Here is a 24,263-nt window from a genome sequence, read left to right as displayed (position 1 = left end):
GAATCTAAGACAATTTTGTTAGAGTAAGGGCTCATGAGAAAAGGTGTTGTGCACTAGTATCAACAGGCATTATATATAAAAACCTGTATATGCAACGTTGTCCTGAGAGCTTCTTAATGAGGCTTTGATCCCTAAACCCTTTAGCACCCATCAGCTCTTAACCAGGAGGCAGGGCTACTCAGGAAGACCAGGGCATTAAAAATCCTACTTCTAAGTGACCAGAGGAGCTAAGGAAGAAGAGCGGCTAACAGGGGAGTTCTGAGGTGGCTTAGGAGCTTAAGATATATAATTTTTCAAGCACATTGCTCCACACAAAATGTCTAGAGGAGGCCCACATTGTTACTTTTAGCCTAGTGCTCTTATTTGAGTGGTGGGAGGTCCAGGTTCAATACTCTCCTCTGCCTGAGGTGGAGAAAGGATTTCAACACTGGTCTCCAACCCACCTCAGGCAACTGAGCAAACCACTGAACTATGGGATAGTTCAAGAGTTATTGGGTTAGCAAGAGAGTGATTCTGTCACATGGTGGTTAGGGCACCAGCCTGGGAAGTGAGACCCCTCAGGGTCCAGTCCCCCTGTTTCAATGGCTCTTCAATTATTTATACACCGTGGAACAGCTTCACCAGGAGAGACTGAAGGAGCCACACACCAGAATATCCCACTGGGTTAATTACCACCTCCTACCAGATTTTGAATGGGACCAGATAGGGACCCTTCCCATGAAATAGGCAAATGAATGCCTATCTTCCCTGGATCACTCAGGTCTTAGGTGGGAGATAGGCATCCATGTGCCTTGAGTGTGGCAGCAGGTATTTAGGTGCTAAGGGAACTTTTACAGCAGAAAGGAGTTATGTGAATAGTGGTGGAGCCTAAGACTGGGATTTAGGTGGCTAAACCTCAGAATTAGGTGACTAAATCAAGGATTAAGGCAGCTAAATACCCTTGTGAATCCCACGGTAGGTCTCACACTTCCCAGGGAGTTCCCTAATCACTGGGATATAGAGTAAATTGCTCCCTCTCTGGCCCTATGAATGTTTGTTCATTTATACAGTGGAACAGCTTCAGCAGGGGAGCTTTTCCCCTTCTATCAGATAGAATACCCAATAGCTCAATGGTTAGGGCATTCATTAAAGATGTGGCAGACTTGGGGCTGGCACTTAAACCCAGATCTCACATGTCCCACTTGAGTATTGGGTATTCTAGGGGACAACTCTGCCCCCAGTAAATTTTTGAAGATGCTCAGTTTGGTAATGTTACTCATGTTTATTATTCATCTATACAAATAATGTATAGGGGAGAAACAAACAAAATAGCCTCCCTCAGTAGAATGCATTAACTGATAAAAGTGCTTAATTTCATTTTTCCTTACATTTATTTTCTTTTCCTTTTCTTCCAAAAGATATCATCAGTCAACTCTTTTAACTGAGTGATGGAAACAAAGTAAGCTTCCTACCAAGGCTGGGGGTGGCTTTTTCTGATCAAAGCTGTTTAGGATTATTTTTAAGAAACACTTTTTAAAATATTTTATTATACTAATGTGAGCTGAATGTTGCAAGATATTTTTTTGTTTTCAGATGACAAAACTTTTGTAAAGTATCTGAGAGCCCTGAGGTTTAATAGGAATCTACGAACAAAACAAACTGTTTTACACTGAGTTACCAATTAACAGTAGCTCTCTGCATTCTACAAATAAAGAAGGAAATTACAAAAAACGGGCCAGAGAGATAGCTCCATCTACATATTCATCATTCCCAGTTTTGGTTTTAAATTGCAGATCCTTACACTCATACATTTTGGGTGATGTAAAGTGATGAAAGCTCCTCCTCTTTTCCAGTAATCTTCAGACTCTCCTCATATAAAACTTGTAGGAGAGCCAGGCTCTGAAGTATATAAAGTCTTTTCCCGCATTCATTAAACAGCAAGACAAAAGAATACCACACTTTGTAAGGATGTCAAATGCTCAGTCATTGGATATCCCTGAAGTTCTTAAAGAAGATGACAGACCAAAGTGGGACAATAAATTCCAGTATATTTTAAGCTGTGTTGGATTTGCAGTAGGCCTGGGAAATGTGTGGAGATTTCCATACTTGTGTCAAATACATGGAGGAGGTAAGAGCAAGTTGGGATCTTTCATGAAATTAAACACACAATACTAATTTAACTATATATATAAAGCATGAATGGGCAGGGAAAATATGTTAATAAAGCTAATATTCTATTTTTGCTTTTTTAATGTAATCTTTTCCATAAAGTAGAATAGCTTTCTCACTGTGTGAAAGTGATATTTTAAAAAGATACATTGATTTAGGAAATGTCCACAATGCTTTTTACTATCATCATAAAATAAGGTGTTTTTAGTGGGGTAATAACAGGGATTTTGTTTTGACCCAATGTTATTCAATACCTTTCTCAATAATCTGTGTAATGCTGATGCTTTGGGTTGATAATCATCATCCTCAGCAAATCAAACCTGGGACTTCTGGATCGTAACACACATGAGCCACTACTACCTGAGCTGAAAGACTCAGCTATCCTGTGCTAAGGCTGTAAAAGACTCATCAATGTCTGTGTGATTTAGTCTGCACCAGAAGGGAATACAGTGCCACAGTGAGTGGACATGGCTTACATCTGGTAAATGTATAAAATCTATGCCAGTACAGTTTGCAGATGACACAAAACATGGAGTGTTAAATGAGCAATCAGGATTATATGGCAAACTAAGTCTAGTTGAATAATTAGTAATAATACAAGATCAGACATCTGAGAACCAAGAATGTAGGTCACACTTACAGGATGGGGGTACTTTGGAAACAAGTAGCTCAGAAAGCTATTTAGGTGGCATGGTGGATAACCAAGTGAACATAAGCTTCTGGTGCAATGTAATGTTTAAGAGTATGAACACTTGGAAGTATAGGCAGAGAACTATCAAGCAGATGTAGGCAGGTGTTATTACAACTAAATTGAGCATTTTGAGACCATTTTTTGAAATGGTATGATCACCTTTAAAAAAGTAAGCTGAAAAATTTGAAAGGATGCAAAAAATGAGCTACAAAAATGTTTCAAGGTCTGGAAAACCTGCCTTACAGTGGGAGACTTAAAAAGGTCAATACATTAGCTCACAGAGAAGGTTAAGAGGTAACTTATTGATGATTTATAAGCAAGTTCTAGGTGTGATGGCTAGAAGCTGAAACTAGACAAACTTAGATTAAAATAATTTTTTTTACAGTAAGACTTGTTAGCCAATGCGGATGTGGTGGAGTCTCTGTGATTTGAAGTCTTTAAATTCTCTAGATATCTTTCTAAAAATATATGCTCTGGCTCAACCAAAAGTTATGGGCTTGATCCAAGAATCATAGTGATAGCTTGTGTCATGCAGGAGGCCAAACTATGTAACCTATCGATTTAACAGTCTCTGACACAGATGACTGGAGGACAGCTAATGTAACACTGATTTCTAAAAAAGGCTCAAGAGGCAACTCTGGCAATTACAGACTGGTAAACCTAACTTCAGTACCCAGAAAAAGTAGTTGAAACCATAGTAAAGAACAGAAATATCAGACACATCAATGAACACCATATGTTGAGGAAGAGTCAACATGCCTTTTGTAAGGGGAATTTTGCTTCACCAATCTATTAGAATTCTTTGAGGGGGTCAACCAACATGTGGACAAGGGTGATCCAGTGGATATAGTGTACTTGGACTTTCAGAAAGCCTTTGACAAGGTCCCACACCAAAGGCTTGTAAGCAAAGTAAGCTGTTATGATAAGAGGGAAGGTTCTCTGATGGATGGATAACTTGTTAAAAGGTAGGAAACAAAGGGTAGTAATAAATGCTCAGTTTTCACATTGGAGAGAAGTAAATAGTGGGGTCCCCCAAGGATCTGTCCTGGGACCAGTGCTGTTCAACATATTAATAAATGATCTGGAAAAAAGAATGAACAGTGAGATGCAAAATTTGCAGACCAATACAAAATTACTCAAGATGATTAGGTCCAAAGCTGACTGCGAAGAGTTGAAAAGGGATCTCACAAAACTGGGTTATTGGGCCACAAAATGGCAAATGAAATTCAATACCAATGAGTGCAAAGTAATGTACATTGGAAAACATAATCCCAACCATATATACAAAATGTTGGGGTCTAAATTAGCTCTTATAACTCAAAAAAGAGCTCTTGGATTGTGGATTGTTCTCTGAAAACGCCTGCTAAATGTACAGCAGCAGTCAAGAAAGCTAACAGAATGTTAAGAAACATTAGGAAAAGGACAGATAATGAAACAGAAAATATCATACTGCCACTATATAAATCCATGGTATGCCCATACCTTGACAAGTTCTGGTCACCCCATCTCAAAAAAGATATTTTAGAATTGAAGAAGGTGCAGAGAAGGTCAACTACAGTGATTAGGGGTATGGAATAGCTTCTATACAAGGAGATTAAAAAGAGTGGGATTGTTCTGCTTAGAAAAGAGATAACTAAGGGGGGATATGACAGAGGTCTATAAAATTATGAATGATGAGGAGAAAGTGAATAGAAAAATGTTATTTTGCCCTGCATATAACACAAGAACTGGGCACATCCAATTAAATTAATAGGCAACAGATTTAAAACTAACATAAGGAAGTATTTCTTCACACAACACACAGTCAACCTGTGGAACTTGTTGCTAGGGGATGTTGTGAAGGACAAATGTATGACTGGGTTCCAGAAAGAATTAGATAAGTTCATGGAGAATAGGTGCATCAGTGGCTATTAGCCAAGATGGTCAAGGACACAGCCTTATGCTCTGTGTGTCTCTAAACCTCTAATTGCCAGAAGCTGGGACTAGACAACAAGGGATGGATCACTGAATAATTGCCCTGACCTGTTCATTTCCTCTGAAGCATCTGGCAAAGGCCACTATTGGAAGACAGGATACTGTGCTAGATGAACCATTGATCTGACACAGTATGGCCATTCTTACATTCTTATGTCCTTAAAAATCTATTAATCTTAGTTATTTTAGTATTTAAAAATGAACCAGAACATTATTTTCCCAAGTTTACAATAGTAGTACTTAGCAATAACATTTAAAAATCACTGGTGTGGCAGTTATTGAATAATTTTTTCTCTAATAAAGCATATCCTGCCATGGACTCTTGTTAGCCTCTGGTTTGGGATTTTCCCTGAGTGGGACTCAGACACCTGACTAACTCTTTGGGCTTGGTTCCATCTCAGTTATGGGGAGAATAAAATGATTCTAGACTCATCCACTTGTACACCAAAATGTATCATCTGTCAGAGTACACTGTGCTACCCTAAATAACTTCCTTTCCTTTCTTACATGCTTTGATAAACAGTGAAAAAGTATCATTCACATCTGCATTAGCGCTCAGATAAATGAATGGAGCCATTAACATGTCAGAGGTTTTGTTTCAGGCTCACTGCAAACATCACTGTATTGGTTACACAGGTCACATTTAAAAATTTAGATTTCTTTTTTTTTTTAAAGTGAGATTGTTCACAATCTGCCTCAAAAAAAAAAGTAATAATAATTAAGATCTTTGTCCTGAATTGAACTAAATCCAAATAAAATCTTTCAGCTGAAGTATATGTTCACATGCCTCTGCATTTCATGGTTCCATTTGGACTGGAAGCAGAAGTGTCAAAATGTTATGAGAAAGTCCATTTTCTGAGATTTACAAATCAACTTTTCAGATTCCAAATTGAACGTCTAAACCTTTTGTATTTTGTTCTTCACTAATTTAAACATAATTAGGACAGCTATGAAAAATGGCAGAAGAATTATAAACTTGCATAAATGTCAAAAAATGCACATCTGCCTACTGAGGGGTTTCTTGCACTTCCCTGTGAAGCATCTGGTACCGGTCACTGTTGGAGGCAGGATACTGTAAACTAGATGGAACATTAGTCTAAGCAAGTCTGACAATTCCCAAGTGTTAATGTCTACCCAGCACACAGCAGCAGTTAGGAAAAAAAAAGTAGAATGAGCTAGCTATTTTAAAAAGGGATTGAAAAGGCTAAGGTATTACGCTTTGTACTTCCATAGTTACACCTGTACAAAATTGGTATAAAATGATATAATTATGTAGTAATTTGCATCCACTTTGCCCTGTTGTAAGCAATGACGCAAAGTTATAGTGGTGAATAAGCTCTACTGTATTGAACTGTAATCAGTGCTCTATACTTGAAGTTCCAGTTTGGTTACTTTACCTTAAGATAGATAAAGTCATGAGACTAAAAAAGGTGTGGTGACAGTGCGGCCCTGCACAGCACCTGACCTCCCCTTGCTGCTCCATCAGAGACCTGGCTGGGGATTTCATAGGCACTGTGGTACCTTCCTGTTCTCCACTACCTTCATTCTCTTTAGGTTATGAGCCCTCCCTACCTCTGACTATCTATATTAAGGAATTATACAAACTAGGTGTTTCTTGTGCATTCAGAAACTCCCAAGATTATTTATTCTGGAAAGTAGAAATTAGAAGATGTTTTGCAGATTATAGTTAAAAAAAATGTGACTTGTGGGATATTCAAAAGCACACAAACAACTTAGAAGCACAAGTCCCTTTGACTTTCAATGATTTAGGAACATAAATCCCATTTACATATTTTTGAAAAAAAATCTCATCTTTCAAACACAAGGAACAAGCAAGGATCAAGGAACGCACTGAGCCATATGAAACCCTGTAAAACATTGTACCTCGGAGCCAGCCTATACTCTGAGGGGAATAGAGTATAGAATATCTGTGGGAATATCTGTGCCAATGTAGGTACACCACTGTAAATCCTTAGTGTAGCTGCAATGCACCAGTGCAGTATAGCCTAATTTGAAACTGGCATAGACATGCACAATGCACGATGCCTTCCAAGGCATAAACTGTAGTTTCCACAAGTGGTTCAGGTTTGGGTTTTATGCAAGTGTTTGGAAATCAGAGGTAATATTTTTCCTCATCTCTAAGCGCTCAACAAAACAAGAGATAAAATGTAGGAACATATTTTCGATTAATGTCAATTGCTTCCCATCAGACCTCTGAACCTTATACATGGCAATTTGTGTTACTAAGTAACTTGGGCCTAACGCTCAGCTCAATACATTTGCAATCACAGAGAAAAACACAATATCAGTGCTGAAACTTTTATCACTCTCTGTCGTTAGTGATTATTTGGGTTTATTGCCTGAGTTAAGTAAGTTATTTACTCACAATGACTAATGGATATAGATGCTGTTTGCCAGAGTAATAGGAGGCAAACAAACAGGATCCCAGGCAACTGGGATTGTAAAGGGTGATTTTTAAACAGCCTGTTACGTACTTTGGCACTTAATATTGACATACGAGAAAGGTTTTTTAAATAACAAATATGTATTGTGATTTGGAAAATATGTGGACTTGAAAATAAGTAGCTAGTCTAGTAGCAACTTGGTGCAGTGTTTTATTTCTGATTATAGCCTACCATAGGTATGTTTGTCTCAAGCAAAAGTCCTCAGTAAGAGATCTTATGGGTCATATCAACTATCACTATTGCACCTAAGCCCAAGCATGTGACCTTCCAGGATGAATTAAAAAAAAAAAGTTACCTTTCATGCAAAGAGCAAGTTTTATTCTCTGGAAATAAAGTCACATTTTTCAACTTTGCATTCAACTTCCATCAGGGAGGCAGTGCTAAACTGCACCCAGACAACTGACCTATGGCCTACCTTATCCTCTGGCCTTATTTTGAACTAGCTGCCACAAAAGACAAGAGTGTCTGGAATAAAACAGACTCTTTACATTCTCAGCAGGGAAATACGACCTATACATATGAAGTTCACTAGTCATTTCAGTAAATGGATTAGATCTTGAAAGTGAGAATTATGAAGTTATTGGAGGTAGAATAGATGTCTAACTTGCTTCTGCTTCTGGCCAAGTTTGAGACTCCAGAGGCCTCCATTTTACTGTACGGAGAGAGAGGTTAAAATTCAAGTGTACCTTTTTCCTAAGGAAGCAACAGGATTAGATATGTGTGCATAAAGTTGGAAGAAATTAAATCCCTCTGTACACATATCTGAATATAGTGCATGTAAGTGTATATTCATAGAATTTAAGGCCAGCAGGGGCCATTAGATCACCAAGTCTGTTTATCACAGGCCATTAAATTTCACCATTACTCCGGTACTGAGCCCAGTAATTTGTATTTGATTAAAGGCACCCAGTCTTAATTTGAAGACTCCAAAAGATGGAGAATCTACCACTTTGTTGGTAATTTGGTCCAATCTTTACTCACTCTCCCTGTTAAAAAAAATTGGAATTTGTCTGGGTTTAGTTTCCATTCACTGTGTTGCCTTTCTCCACTAGATTAAAGAGCACTTTCATAATGGTTATTTTCTCCCTGTGACGGTACTTATATGCAATCAAGTCACCTCTCAATCTTTGTTTTGATAAATTAAACAGATTATGTTCTTTAAGTGCAGTCCTAGCCTGAAAAACTCCAGGATCTTCTTCTGGAGACTAGCCAGGGTTCCTAAGGGCATGCTTAGGGTGTTGAACCAGTGCTGGAACATGGACAGGGCCAGCTGGTTGAGCACTGATGCCCTCCCCAAAGGGAAAGGCAATGGAACAGCCCTGTCCACCTCCATAACGAGTCAGATACCAGAAAGTGAATAGTGAATGAGACAGGGAATTGCAGGAAATTAAAGAATGTCTTATGATGAAAGTAGTGGAATGCTGCTCTGGAGAGGTGGGGTCTAGCCCTGCCTCTCACACAGAGTTCTGGTATGATACTGGGTAAGTCACTGAAACTAAACTTTTCACAGGTGTGCTCCTCATTTTCTGGATCCACTGCACAGATGTCTGTCATCTTCTGTTAATTAGTCCATTAGTTCAAATGGCAACCTACTACTGCTAGCTGGACCTGCATTAGGGAGGGGCTTCTCCAATATTTGCTGGCAGCAGGGGAATGTTGAGACCCATGAATCTTGGTTTCCATTCCAGTCTCTGGAGGGGAGTGTATTTGAGTGGACACAGACACTTTTCTCTGTGTCCCCGACAGCCTGTAACCATTCTGTTTTTTACACATATCCCACACTAGTTCGTCATCCAAGTCTCCCTAGCTTCCTCCTTGCATCCTCATACCAGTCACGTTTCCCACATGTAGTGAGTCCCAGTCTCCACTGCTGATCTACCTGACTGAGTCCCAGTCTCTCTATCCCAGTCTCTTTGACCAATCTTCTCCCTAGCTCCTCCTCTGATCCCTTCCCCTACTTGCACCAAATCTCATTGCACAGCCAAACTATTAACTCCACCGCTCTTCCCCTCTTTCCCTACCCCCCTCACCGTACAATTCAGGTATCCTCTGCATTAGAGTCAGTTTGCTTCCACCTTCTTGATGTTCCCTGGGTTCCAGGAGACTGTCTCAGTGCTCTTGGTTACTCTGCCCAGAATCCCAGTGCCCATATCAGCAATTGTTAGGTTTTCTAATCTTTTAATCATTATCATAGCTCTTCTCTGAACTGGAGTGCCTCTCCATTTTATCAACATCCTTCCTGAGGCAGACACTTGGCATGGGAAATTTTCAGCCAAGTGGTTGAAGTTTGGTAGAATTATAAAATTGTTTCTCGCTGTCTTTAATCTCAGCTGCCATGCAACCTTCCCCTCCCCTGACTGTCCAGCCTCATGAAGTAGTAGTAGTAGTAGTAATGCAAAGGGCATGCATGTTTCACATCAGAGATAGGTAGTGAAGGATGGGGAGGTAGGAGAAGGACTTGAGTCTAACTCCAGCCCTGTTTTCCATTGTGGACATTCCTTTCTTCTCCCTAACACAATGCTGCTGCTGCTCTTCTTCCAGCTAGATTCTGAATGGACCTGATTCAGGTCCTGTAGGTGAAATGGACCATTTGTGGGTCACTCTGGGATTTAGACATCCAGGTGCCTAGAGCAAGACAACAATGCACATAGCCAGAGGCAAAAACTTAGGCATGTATGGAACTTTAACAGGAGAAATTTAGGCAACAGATGACTTGGGCACCTAAAGGGTTCAACAGCAGCTGAATAGTGTATTGTGAATGTAAGGGACATGTAAATGCTGGACTTAGGTGTCTAAGTCCTATCTCTTACTTTTTCCTGACCCTCCCCTTACTATGAAGAAGGTTCAAGTATGTGGGATGTCAGGTGATTGGAGGGGAAGACAGAGACTCAGGTGGAGATCCTGGGGTGGAGAACTGAGTGAAGGTCAGCTTTGTGGGAACCTTAGGGAGACAAACTGAAGTATGGAGAGAAACTGAGGCAAGCTTCCCTGAGAGAATAACATGAGCGGGAAAGGAATTCAGGACAGCTGGCTGTATTTTAAAGAATTCTTATTTAGTTTGCAGGAACAAACCATCCCAATGTGTAGAAAGAATAGTAAATATGGCAGGCAACCAGCTTGGCTTAACAGTGAAATTCTTGCTGAGCTTAAACACAAAAAAGAAGCTTACAAGAAGTGGAAGATGGGAAAATGACCAGGGAAGACTATAAAGATATTGCTCAGGCATGCAGGAGTGAAATCAGAAAGGCCAAATCACACTTACAGTTGCAGCTAGAAAAGGATGTTAAGAGTAATAAGAAGGGTTTCTTCAGGTAGGTTAGCAACAAGAAGAAAGTCAAGGAAAGTGTGGACCCCTTACTGAATGAGGGAGGCAACTTAGTGACAGAGGATGTGGAAAAAGTTCATGTACTCAATGCTTTTTTTGCCTCTGTCTTCATGAACAAGGTCAGCTCCCAGACTACTGCACTGGGCAGCAGAGCATGGGGAGGAGGTGACCAGCCCTCTGTGGAGAAGGAAGTGGTTCAGGACCATTTAGAAAAGCTGGATGAGCACAAGCCCATAGGGCTGGATGCGCTGCATCCAAGGGTGCTAAAGGAGTTGGTGGATGTGATAGGACTTTAAGGTCAGAAGGGACCATTATGATCATATAGTCTGACCTCCTGTACAATGCAGGCCACAGAATCTCACCTACCTGCTCCTGTAACAAACCCCTAATCTATATCTGAGTTACTGAAGTCCTCAAATCGTGGTTTAAAGACTTCAAGGTTCAGAGAAGCCTCCAGCAAATGACTCGTGTCCATGCTGCAGAAGAAGGTAAAAAACCTCCAGGGCCTCTGCCAATCTGCCCTGGAGGAAAATTCCTTCCCAACTCCAAATATGGCAATCAGTTAAACCCTGAGCATGCGGGCAAGACTCACCAGCCAGCACCGAGGAAAGAATTCTCTGTAGTAACTCAGATCCCACCCTATCTAACATCCCATCACAGACCACTGGGCATATTTACTGCTAATAATCAATGATCAATTAATTGCCAAAATTTAGGCTATCCCATCATACTCTCCCCTCCATAAATTATCAAGCTTAGTTTTGAAGCCAGATATGTCTTTTAACCCCACTACTCCCCTTGGAAGGCTGTTCCAGAACTTCACTCCTCTAATGGTTAGAAACCTTCATCTAATTTCAAGTCTAAATTTCCTAATATCCAGTTTATATCCATTTGTTCTTGTGTCCACATTGGTACTAAGCTTAAATAATTCCTTTCTCTCCCTGATATTTATCCCTCTGATATATTTATAAAGAGCAATCATATCTCCCCTCAGCCTTCTTTTGGTTAGGCTAAACAAGCCAAACTCTTTCAGTCTCCTTTCACAAGACAGGTTTTCCATTCCTCTGATCATCCTTCTCTGTACCTGTTCCAGTTTGAATTCATCCTTCTTAAACATGGGAGACCAGAACTGCACACAGTATTCCAGATGAGGTCTCACCAGTGCCTTGTATAATGGTATTAACACCTCCTTATTTTTACTGGAAGTACCTCGCCTGATGCATCCCAAGACTGCATTAGCTTTTTAACGGCCATATCACATCGGTGCCTCAAAGTCATCCTGTGATCAACCAATACTCCAAGGTCCTTCTCCTCCTCTGTCACTTCCAACCAATCCGTCCCCAATTTATTACAAAAATTCTTGTTATTAATCCCTAAATGCATGACCTTGCACTTTTCACTATTAAAATTCATCCTATTACTATTACTCCAGTTTACAAGGTCATTCATATCTTCCTGTATGATATCCTGGTCCTTCTATGTATTAGCAATACCTCCCAGCTTTGTGTCATCTGCAAACTTTATTAGCACATTCCCACTTTTTGTGCCAAAGTCAGTAATAAAAAGGTTAAATAAGATTGGTCCCAAAACCAATCCCTGAGGAACTCTACTAGTAACCTCCTTCCAGCCTGACAGTTCACCTATCAGTATGACCCATTGTAGTCTCCCCTTTAACCAGTTCTTTATCCACCTTTCAATTTTCATATTGATCCCCATCTTATCCAATTTAGCTAAGAATTCCCTATGTGGAACTGTATCAAATGCCTTACTGAAATTTGAGATAAATTAGATCCACTGCATTTCCTTTGTCTAAAAAATCTGTTACCTTCTCAAAGAAGGAGATCAGGTTGGGTTGGCACAATCTACCTTTTGTAAAACCATGTTGTATTTTGTCCCAATTACCATTAACCTCAATATCCTTAACTATTTTCTCCTTCAAAATTTTTTTCCGTACTACAGATGTCACATGAACAAGCCTATAGTTATCCAGATCACTTTTCCCCCCTTTCTTAAAAATAGGAACTATGTTAGCAATTCTCCAGTCATACGGTACAACCCCTGAGTTTACTGATTCATTAAAAATTCTTGCTAATGGGCTTGCAATTTCATGTGCCAGTTCCTTTAATATTCTTGGATGAAGATTATCTGGACCCCCCGATTTAGTCCCATTAAGCTGTTCGAGTTTGACTTCTACCTCGAATGTGGCAATATCTACCTCCGTATCCTCATTCCCATTTGTCATCCTACCATTATCCCTAAACTCCTCATTAAAGACTGAAGTAAAGTATTTGTTCAGATATTGGGCCATGCCTAGATTATCCTTAACCTCCACTCCATCCTCAGTGTTTAGCGGTCCCACTTCTTTTTTCTTTGTTTTCTTCTTATTTATATGGCTATTGAACCTTTTACTATTGGTTTTAATTCCCTTTGCAAGGTCCAACTCTACATGGCTTTTGGCCTTTCTCACTTTATCCCTACATCCTCTGACCTCAATAAAGTAGCTTTCCTTGCTAATTCCTCCCATCTTCTACTCATTGTAGGCTTTCTGCTTTTTCTTAATCACCTTTCTGAGATGTTTGCTTATCCAGCTTGGTCTACACTTCCTGCTTATGAATTTTTCCCCTTTCTTGGGATGCAAGCTTCTGATAGTTTCTGCAACTTTGACTTGAAGTAATTCCAGGCCTCCTCTGCCTTTAGATCCACAAGTTCTTCAGTCCAATCCACTTCCCTAACTAACTTCCTTAATTCTTTTAAGTTAGCCCTTTTGAAATAATAAACCCTAGTCCCAGATCTATTTTTGTTTATCCTTCCATCTAGATTGAACTGAATTAGCTCATGATCATTCGAACCAAGGTTGTCCCCTACAGCCATCTTTCTATGAGGTCCTCACTACTCCCCAAAACTAAATCTAAAATGGTATCCCCTCTTGTTGGTTCTTCAACTACTTGGTGAAGGAATCCATCAACATCCGGGAAAATCTGAGCCCTATGATTATTACTAGCACTTGTCCTCCAGTTTATATCTGGGAAGTTAAAGTCTCCCATGATCATACAATTCCCATTATTCCACCATGTTTCTGTTATCTCTATAATATCTGGTTTCACTTCCTGCACCAGTAGCTCTAGTTCCTTCATTTTGTTACCTAGGCTCCTTGCGTTAGTGTACAAACATCTTAATTTTTGCTGTTTGGCTTCATTGACATTCTTTACCCGATTAGACACAGACATTCTACCACCAGTATGACCTATTAGACCAATATCTACAATACCCTTCCTCCTTTCTCATACCCATGGCTGTAGCCTTTCTTACTTCATTTTCTTCCCTCTCAATGTTAAATTCCGGTGTGGAGATTACCTGGACATCTTCCAACTATCTCCCGCAAATTCCTAGTTTAAAGCTCTCTTAATCAGTTGTGCCAGCCTCCATCCTAGATGTCTATTTCCCTCCTTACTCAGGTGAAGTCCATCCTGAGAGAACAGTCCTCTGTCCATGAATGCTTCCCAGTGGCCATACATCCCAAATCCCTCCTTCTAGAACCAGTGCCTGAGCCATCTGTTGATCGCCATAATCTTGTCACACCTTTGTCGCTCTTCTCTAGGAACAGGAAGAATCCCACTGAAGATCACCTGAGCCTTGATTTCCTTAAGTGTCTTCCCCAGCCTGGCATAGTCTCCCTTGATATGTTCCAGCGAGAATCTAGCTGTATCATTTGTTCCCACATGGAGGACAATCAGAAGATTCTTTCCTGCTCCCGTTAGGATCCTCTTCAGCCTCAGGTCCACATTCCATACCTTAGCACCTGGCAGACAGCACACCCTTTCGTTCTCCGGATCATCTCTGGTTACAGGCCTGTCTATTCTTCTCAGTAAGGAGTCCCCAATCATGTAGACCTGCCTTTTCCTGGTGATGATGTTATTATCCGGTCTCTCCCCTGTTCTCTCTGGCAGCAAGGCCTCACAATTCTTATTGCCCCTTGCAATCCTCTGCAACCCATCCCATATCCTCCTGGGGCTCATATTTGGTGTTGTTATCTCCATTGACTCTTCCTCTCTTCCTATATGACTAGCTGCTCTTTTCTTCTTCTTTGCCCTCTCACCTTCAGTGACCACCTGATGTGCCCCTTCATTTTCCAGCTCTGCAAACCTGTTTCTGAGCTCTATTTTCCTTCACTAGCCCATCTTTTCCTCTGCCTGGTTCTCTTAGTCACATGCTTCCACTGTCTACTTTCCTCACTCAACAGTCTCCCCTCAGAGTTCTGTGGTCCTGCTTTCGTCTGCAAGTCTGAGCTTTTTCCTTCAGCCTCCTCACATCTTTGCTCCATCATCTGCTTGAACCCCCTTCTAAACTGCACCAGAGTTTCCACCTGCACTCCAGTCCTCGGATCTTGCAGAGCCATTGGCCATTATCTTTGAAAACTCATGGCGATCGGCTGACTAGAAAAAGGGAAGAAAGGGGATCTGGGGAACTACAGGCCAGTCAGCCTCACCTCAGTCCCTGGAAAAATCATAGAGCAGGTCCTCAAGGAATCAACTCTGAAGCACTTAGAGGAGAGAAAAGTGATCAGGAATAGTTAGCATGGATTCACCAAGGGAAAGTCATGCCTGACTAATCTAATTACCGTCGATGATGAGATAACTGACTGCGGATGAGGGGAAAGCAGTGGATGTGTTATTCCTTGACTTTAGCAAAGCTTTTGATCCTGTCTCCCACAGTATTCTTGCCAGCAAGTTAAAGAAGTATGAGCTGGATGACTGGAGTATAAGGTAGATAGAAAGCTGGCTAGATCATCGGGATCAACAGGTAGTGATCAAGGGCTCTATGTCTAGTTGGCAGCCGGTATCAAGCAGAGTGCCCCAAGGGTCGGTCCTGGGGCTGGTTTTGTTCAATATCTTCATTACTGATCTGGAGGATGGCCTGGATTGTACCCTCAGTAAATTTGCAGATGACACTAAACCGGGAGGAGTGGTAGATACAGTGGGTGGTAGGGATAGCATACAGAGGGACCTAGACAAATTAGAAGATTTGGCCAAAAGAAATCTGATGGTGTTCAACAAGGACAAGTGCAGAGTCCTGCCATTTAGGATGGAATAATCCCATTCACTGCTACAGACCAGAGACTGAATGACTAGGCAGCAGTTCTGCAGAAAAGGACCTAAAGGTTACAGTGGATGAGAAGCTGGATATGAGTCAACAGTGTGCCCTTGTTGCCAGGAAGGCTAACAGCATTTTGGGCTGTATAAGTAAGGGCATTGCCAGCAGATCAAGGGATGTGATCAATCCCCTCTATTCGGCATTGGTGAGGCCTCATCTGGAGTACTGTGTCCAGTTTTGTGCACCACACTACAAGAAGGATGAGGAAAAATTGGAAAGAGTCCAGAGGAAAGGCTGAGGGAACTGGGATTGTTTAGTCTGCAGAAGAGAAGAACGAGGGAGGATCTGATAGCTGTTTTCAGCTACCTGAAAGAGAGTTCCAAAGAGGATGGATCTAGACTGTTTTCAGTGGAGGCAGATGACAGAACAAGGAGTAATGGTCTCAAGTTGCAGTGGGGGAGGTTTAGGTTGAATATTAGGAAAAACGTTTTCATTAGGAGGGTGGTGAAGCACTGGACTGGGTTACTTAGGGAGGTGGTGGAATCTCCTTCCTTAGAGGTTTTTAAGGTCAGGATTGACAAAGCCCTGGCTGGGATGATTTAGTTGGGGATTGGTCCTGCTTTGAGCAGTGAGCTGGACTAGATGACCTCCTGAGGTCCCTTCCAACCCTGATATTCTATGATTCTATGAAAAGGCACTGGCTAGGAAGTGAGATGAGGGTCTTTGCTGGTGAGGGAAAAAAAGTAGAACAAGTGGTGTTTGCTGGAGAAGGAGGGGAGATTAAACATTTGAAAGGAGGAGAAATGGAGGGAATGTTTGAGGGTATTTATAGCCTTATGATTACTGAAAAGAATCTGCATTGCTTAAGGGTAGGGAGTTTGTAACACTAAGAATCCGAGTCATGCCTCCCACAACTAAATTGCTGACTGAGTAATCTGACCCTGTGCTTCTACAAGGCCTACAGCAGTTGGGCCACTATCTGATTGTGGGCCTTAAGTATTACTGTAATAAAATATAACAAGCAGCAATAAAGAATAATTTGTGTGAGATGCTGAGCGTCTATGACTTACCCATGTTTAATTATGTTCCTAGGGGCATTCTTGATCCCATACGTCATAGCACTTATCTTTGAAGGAATCCCATTGTTTCATCTTGAACTAGCCATAGGACAGCGCTTGAGAAAAGGCAGCATTGGTGTCTGGAATACCATCTCACCTTACTTTGGAGGAGTTGGTATGTTTTTCCATGTTCTCTGTAAACTAGTTACCCCACAGTAAGAGCCATATTTAATACTGTCTAGGGAACTGGTTAAATAACTGAAACAAGTGCCTCAAGCTCCAACCAAGAGCAATTCTGGCTCTAGGAAACTAAAATTTGATCTCCCTGGTCACACTGTACAGCAGTTCTTACTCATTCACAAGCACATAGGACTCCTCTCTGATATGAAACCTCAAAACCCTTTTATTTAGGAAACATAACAGACAGTTACATAAAATAAAATTTGTCTAGTGGGACACAGTGGGTTTGTTAAAAATATCTCAAGGCCCAAGTGATGTGCCCAAGAGAACCCTGCTTGCCTCCCACTAGACCCAACTCCCTTTGGGTCCCTTCCATTAGGTTTGGGAATAAATAAATGAATTAGGCATTAACCCTAGACAGAGACAAACCCTTAATTAAAACGGGAGACCATTTGGGGTCCTTATCAGGAGTCACACGAACATACCTCCTTCCACCAGAAAAAAAAATAGGACAATGTACAAGTCCCCAGCAATTAAGCATGTAGAAGAATACTCTAACACTATCATGGGTCTGAACAGCGTAGTCTCAACCTGGGTACCTTCTGCAGGCCATTAACACTTGGGTGTAATGCTCACAACCAGCCTCCAACATGTAAGTCACTCCCAGCTATGTCTCTGTATGTGTGCTGCAGCCAGCCAGCCACACTTTGGCTCTCACCAGTCTTCATTATGCTGCAGGGTGACCCCAACACACACCCCATCCCAGATCTTACCCCAGAAATATATGTTCTGTACTGCCCAGCCCTCTCCTGAACAGTTCGAATATGTTAAGTTCATTATTCCTTTAAGGGAATAATATGCACACAACTTGTTATCCCAAATGGAGTTACACAGACACTTAAACTTGAACACACTAGATTAGATAAAACAGTAAAACAAGTTTATTAATTACAAAGACAGATTTCAAGTGAAAACACATAATGAGGCATAAAAGCCAGAAGTGAATACAAGAAAAATAAAGATAAAATCCTTAACTGGTGCCGAACTTAACAAATATTAATTTCAAAGCAAAGTTCTCACCACATGCTTTCACTGACCAAACTGTAGGTCAGGACTCCTCTCCCAGAGTCCAACAGCTGCTTCCGTTGTCTCTTCAGATGTAGTGAATGCAATGGGCAGCAGGGAGGGAGGTACTTTGGGTGTTTGTCTCTCCTTTTTATAGTTTCAGTCCCTCTCTTGAAAAACATTTCAAGCTGAGAACCAGGAGCCAAAGAGTCTATGTGGAAGGACAATCCTTACTGTTTTTTTCACCTGTTTGAACTTTGTCTTCCCTTCCTGCTTGATTAATCTGTTCACTGCTTAAATGCAAATTAAAGCATGGATGCATTCCTTTGTTTAGAACAGACCTGTTTGCAACTTCTGTGTAGGGTTTGGAAAATGTGTTAATAACACCATACAGGGGACTATTGTAACTTCACATATCATTTGTGTGGCAACATTGTACTTCATAATCCATGTCTTCTACAAAATTATTACAGTAATGTGTAGGATGTGAACATACAGGCCTATTTGGTTACACACACACAATGAAAGACAGCACCATATTAAGCTACTACCTGTAATGTGTAGACAGCAGCAGGGAGCGCCAGAGAAATTCCTCTGCCTGTGGCACTAAATGGGCACTCTGCGGGCATGAATTTCTTCTCACTTACACCAATGGAAATCAGGCTTTTCTGGCTTCCACCAAAATAAATATGGTTCTGCCCACTGATGCGTAGAACATTCCCTCAAGTATTGGAAGTGATTGGATGGGCAGCACCACAATCCTTCAGGCCAAAACTTGTCTATTTGTAGCAGGATGGTGAGGTGTGGAATGTATATGTTTAATTCCATTTGAAGCAAAGAACTTCTGAAATTCTTCAGAACAGAATTTAGGCCCATTGTCACTCACCAACTGTAACAGTAAACCATCTTGGCTAAACAAGTTACCAAGACGACTGGACATCCTTGTAACTATAGCACAAGTAATTCTGGAAACTTCTGGTTATTCTGACCTTGATTACAACCAAAAACATAAAGGTTCAGCAAAGCCCATATGAACATGTGTCCAAGGAGTCTAAGGCTGCGATCAAGGCTGTAGATGAGCTGGGCTAGGATCAGGCTGAATTTTCTGACACTTAGTAGAGCCTTGCTCGCAATATGTTTGTTGATCCTCATTTACCAGACATGATTCTGGATTATTGTCTTCATACATACAATGGCAAAATAACCTTCCGGAAGAGCTTCCAAAACCTGAGACTGAAGTGATTTTGGAATGGTCACATACATTCTGCATCAGATGCAACCGTGATTCACAGATAATTCACGGTGACATTACACAAATCTTGTAAACTGGGGATTCTTTTGATCTTGAACACTGTACATTGCAGTATGATTCCTCTCAGAAGAAAAAGCACACCATCCTTAGTGGTTACTTTTTTGATATCTGTGCTAGTGATAGGTAATTGTAACAGGGTCAGCACCTGCCTCTTGCAAGCGTCCCCTCTCTCTGGCCAACAGTGCCTACAGTCTCTCAATTCTTTTCAGCAGGTTGGTACCCACCTCTCGCGAATGCCTCTTTCTGGTCTATGGATCTCTTGTCAGGTCTTGAGCAACTCAGTCTTCTGGCCAAGCTGCCTATACTGACCCACAGGGCCTACCTCAAAGCCCTCAGTAATGTCCTATAGTCCTCCCCAGGCTCCGGTCCTCTGTCTCACCAACAGGGCCTAGTACCCTAGTTGGCCAGCTTACATGTGAAGGTTCCTGCTCTGGGATGGAGCAACACTCCCTGGGGGCTTGTTGCCTGTCCTTTAGTTCTCTGACCCCGGCTCTCCAGAGGTAAAAAGTTTCATGGCCAGTCCCTTCCCTGAGCCTGTCTTCAGTGAGTCCTGGCAGCTAGACAGAAGCTATTCCCTCACCTGACAGCAATGTCAGCAACTACCTGCCTTAGTCCTTGCAGCCAGCCAGGAGCACCTCTTGCTCCCTCCAGTCTCTGCAAGCAGACTGCCCTCACTCTGGCCCTGCAGCTCATTTTATATGAGCCTGCTGGGCCCTCACTGGCTGTTCCCTGCAACCTCTCTGATTGGCAGCTTCCCTTGCAGCTACTCTAGCCCACCTGGAGGACCTCTCCAGTGCTCCTTTCCTGGGATGGGTGAGGCAGGACCCCGAGGCCTCCAACATATGGCCTTTGGGCCTAGTCCACCCCATCACAGTAATCTATTCATCAAATTGAGATAGATTACTTTGTCTGAAGTTTCTTTGGGTTGACAGGAGTTTGAGCATAGCAGTTGCAACAGCCCATCAGCATTACCTTGCTGAGTCCTGTACAGTATAGTATAAATATGAACTGAAAGTAGCAATTATCATCATTGCATATGAGCAGCAACTAATGACAGAAAGCCAGGTTTCAGTCCAAAAAATTGAAAGTAACAGGCAACAATCCATCAGCAAGGTAAAATGTCTACCATACAGATTGGTATGGAAATGTCTGAGAGCTCCTTGCTTTATTTGAGCATAGTTCTTCTCTGGAGTAGTGAATGTTCATTATGCAAAGGCAATTGCTTTCTCCATGCCATTAGGAAAAAGGTGGGAAAGAACTGCAGCCACTCCATGTGGTGAAGCGTTACAAGCCAATTTCAATGGTAGTGAAGCATCGAAATGTGTAAGAACTTCGGTTGATGTCAGTTTATTTGCTTCCTTGAATTCACACTCGCACTCTTTAGTCCATTTCCATTTTTTCTTTGCTTCTAACAGTTCATGTAAAGGTGCCAATATTGTCATCAGAATAGGCAGAAATGTACCACAGTAGTTAAGCAGTCTTAAGAATGAATGTAACTCTAGGTATGTCTACACTACGGGATTATTCCTATTTTACATAAACAGGTTTTGTAAAACAGATTATATAAAGTCGAGTGCACGCAGCCACACTAAGCACATTAATTCGGCGGTGTGCGTTCATGTACCTAAGCTAGCGTCGATTTCTGGAGCGTTGCACTGTGGGTAGCTATCCTGTAGCTATCCCATAGTTCCTGCAGTCTCCCCACCCACTGGAATTCTGGGTTGAGATCCCAATGCAAAAAGTGTCGTGGGTGATTCTGGGTAAATGTCGTCACTCAATCCCTCCTCCGTGAAAGCAACGGCAGACAATCATTTCGCTCCCTTTTTCCCTGGATTGCCCTGGTAGACGCCATAGCATGGCAACCATGGAGCCCATTTTGCCTTGTCACTTTCACCGTATGTGTACTGGATGCTGCTGACAGATGCGGTACTGCAGTGCTACACAGCAGCATTCATTTGCCTTTGCAAGGTAGCAGAGACGGTTACCATCCCTATTGTACCGTCTGCCATGCCATTGTAAATTGGCGATGAGATGCCGGTTATCAGTCATTCTGTACCATCTGCTGCTGTCATGGGTGCTCCTGGCTGGCCTTTGCTGAGGTCTGCCGGGGGTGCAAGGATAAAAATGGGAATGACTTCCTGGGTCATTCCCTCCTTTATGTTTTATCTAAAAATAGAGTCAGTCCTACCTAGCATATGGGGCAAGTGTACTAGAGAACCAGTGCACCAGAGAGCACAGCCGCTCCATGTCAGATCCCTCAGAAATGATGAGCTGCATGCCATTCTAGGGGATGCCCCTGCAACAACCCCACCTGTTGCTTCCCTCCTCCCCCAACCCTCCTGGCCTACCGTGGCAGTGTCCTCCCATTTGTGTGATGAAGTAATAAAGAATGCAGGAATAAGAAACACTGACTTTTTAGTGAGATAAATTAGGGGGAGGAAGCCTCCCGCTGCTATGATAGTCCAGGCAGTACAAAATCTTTTCTTTAGACATGAAAGTGGGGGCTGATAGAGCTCAGCCTCCAGTTGCCATGATGAGGACGGTTACCAGCCGTTCTGTACCATCTGCTGGGAATGACTGGGAGTCATTCCCATTTTTACCCAGGCGCCCTCAGCCGACCTCACCGAGGCCAACCAGGAGCACTCACGGGCAGATGTGATGACAATGGATAGCAGTCATATTGTACCATCTGCCACCGGGAAGGAGATGCTGGTGTTCAGCACTGTAGCACCCCGTCTACCAGCAGAATGCAGTAGACATAGAGTGACACTGAAAAAAGGCGAGAAACAATTTTTTCCCTTTTCTTTCGGGGGCGGGGGTGGGAAGGGTGTAAATTGACAACATACCCTGAAACACCTGGGAAAATGTTTTTGACCCTTCAGGCATTGGCAGTTCAGCCAAGAATGCAAAATGCTTTTTGGAGACTGCGGGGACTGTGGGATAGCTGGAGTCCTCAGTATCTCCTCCCTCCCTCCCTCCATGAGCATCCATTTGATTCTATGGCTTTCCGTTACACTTGTCACACAGCACTGTGCTGTGGACTCTGTATCATAACCTGGAGATTTTTTTCAAATGCTTTGGCATTTCGTCTTCTGCAATGGAGCTCTGATAGAACAGATTTGTCTCCCCAAACAGCGATCAGATCCAGTATTTCCCGTATGGTCCATGCTGGAGCTCTTTTTGGATTTGGGACTCCATCTCCACCCGTGCTGATCAGAGCTCCAAGCTGGGCAACCAGGAAATGAAATTCAAAAGTTTGTGGGGATTTTCCTATCTACCTGGCCAGTGCATCCGAGTTCAGATTGCTTTCCACAGTGGTCACAATGGTGCACTGTGGGATACCGCCCGGAGGCCAATACCGTCAATTTGCGGCCACACTAACCTTTTTCCGACTTGGCAATATTGATTTCAGTGCTACTCCCCTCGTCGGGGAGGAGTACAGAAATCAGTTTAAAGAGCCCTGTATAGCGATATAAGAGGCTTTTTTTGTGTGGACAGGTGCAGGGTTAAATTGGTTTGACGCTGCTAAATTCGGTTTAAACACATAGTGTAGATAAGGCTTCTGAAATGTTCTGTGGTGGTGGCACTTCAAAAACTATCTTTTCTTTCACTGGTAATTTCCTTAAGACCCTCACAGCAGGGGGAGAGATAGCTCAGTGGCTTGAGCATTGGCCTGCTAAACCAAGGGCTGTGAATTCAATCCTTGAGGGAGCCATTTGGGGAACTGGGGTAAAAATCTGGGGATTTGGTCCTGCTTTGAGTAGGGGGTTGGACTAGATGATCTCTTGAGGTCCCTTCTAACCCTAATGTTCTATAATCAATTACAGGTCCAAGTTATTCAACTGAAGATCTGAAAAACTCATATTTGTTTTGGTATAGTCTCAGGCCATGGCCTTTCAAACATTGCAAGACAGCATCCAAATTTTGAAGATGATCCTTTCCTATAACAAGGATGTCATCCAAACAGCATTGAACTCCATTCAGCCCTTCAAAATTTCATCTATGGCTTTCTGGAATAGGGAAGGTGCCAATATGATACTGAAAGGCAACTTGTTGTAACAAAATAAGCTTTTTTGTGTGTTGATTGTGAGATATTTGCAAGATGCCAGATCAATCTCCATTTGTAGGTATTGTGATAAAGTTCCTCTTCTGCCTTGGTGGGTTCTGTGCTTTCTGGTGGATTTGCTTGCCTCACAGGTTCACGGCAGTCCTCAGTTTGGCTCCTCTTATTAGTGGCACAAACCTGCCATTCATTTGGCTAACCTTATCACTGGCCAGCATTGGAAAAAGGAGGAGAACAATCCATCCAGTCTCTGCTGGCTCACCTAATGGGTCGGAGGACAGGCCAGAGACCTTCCCCCTGGTGGGACCCACAGTCCAGATCAACTCCTCTTATATCAAATAGGGAGTTGAGGGGATGGGGGGGGAACCCAGGCCTGCCCTCTACTCCAGGTTCCAGCCCAGGGCCCAGTGGGTTACAGCTGTCTGTAGTGTCTCCTGTAACAGCTGTGTGACAGCTACAACTCCCTGGGCTACTTCCCCAAGGCCTCCTCCAAACACCTTTTTTTATCTTCACCACAGGAAGTTCTTCCTGATGTCTGATAATGCTTGTACTTTGCAGTCCTCCAGCAGTATGCGTACTCACTCTCAGCTTCTTGCGCCTCTCACTCCCAACTCCTCACGTGTGCCCTCACTGACTGAAGTGAGGTCTTTTTTAAACCAGGTGCCCTGATTAGCCTGCCTTAATTGATTCTAGCAGCTTCTTAGTTGGCTCTAGGTATCCTAATTAGCCTGTCTGCCTTAATTTGTTCTGGCAAGTTCTTGATTGTTCTGGAACTGCCCTGTTACCTCACCCAGGGAAAAGGGACTTGCTTAACCTGGGGCTAATGAAGCTGCCTTCTATCACTCTCCTCTGGCCCTATCCTGTCACAGTATGCATTGAGCAAATCCAATA

The 24,263-nt window shown here is 42.3% G+C and overlaps 1 protein-coding gene across 1 annotated transcript in view; it reads left to right on the top strand.

Annotated features, from left to right (window-relative positions):
• Positions 1 to 1,947: 1,947 nt before the first annotated feature.
• Positions 1,948 to 24,263, top strand: part of LOC127044648 (sodium-dependent neutral amino acid transporter B(0)AT3-like) — a 59,536-nt gene continuing 37,220 nt past the window's right edge. Inside the window, exons 1-2 of the mRNA XM_050939730.1 lie at positions 1,948 to 2,107; positions 16,787 to 16,927. Of these exons, the coding sequence (XP_050795687.1) occupies positions 1,948 to 2,107; positions 16,787 to 16,927 (301 nt within the window). The remainder of the gene's footprint in view (positions 2,108 to 16,786; positions 16,928 to 24,263) is intronic.

The sequence above is a fragment of the Gopherus flavomarginatus genome, chromosome 2, assembly GCF_025201925.1.
Source record: "Gopherus flavomarginatus isolate rGopFla2 chromosome 2, rGopFla2.mat.asm, whole genome shotgun sequence".
NCBI lineage: Eukaryota > Metazoa > Chordata > Testudines > Testudinidae > Gopherus > Gopherus flavomarginatus.
Note: the sequence above shows the minus strand (reverse complement) of the source record. Positions and strands in the feature narration are given on the sequence as shown.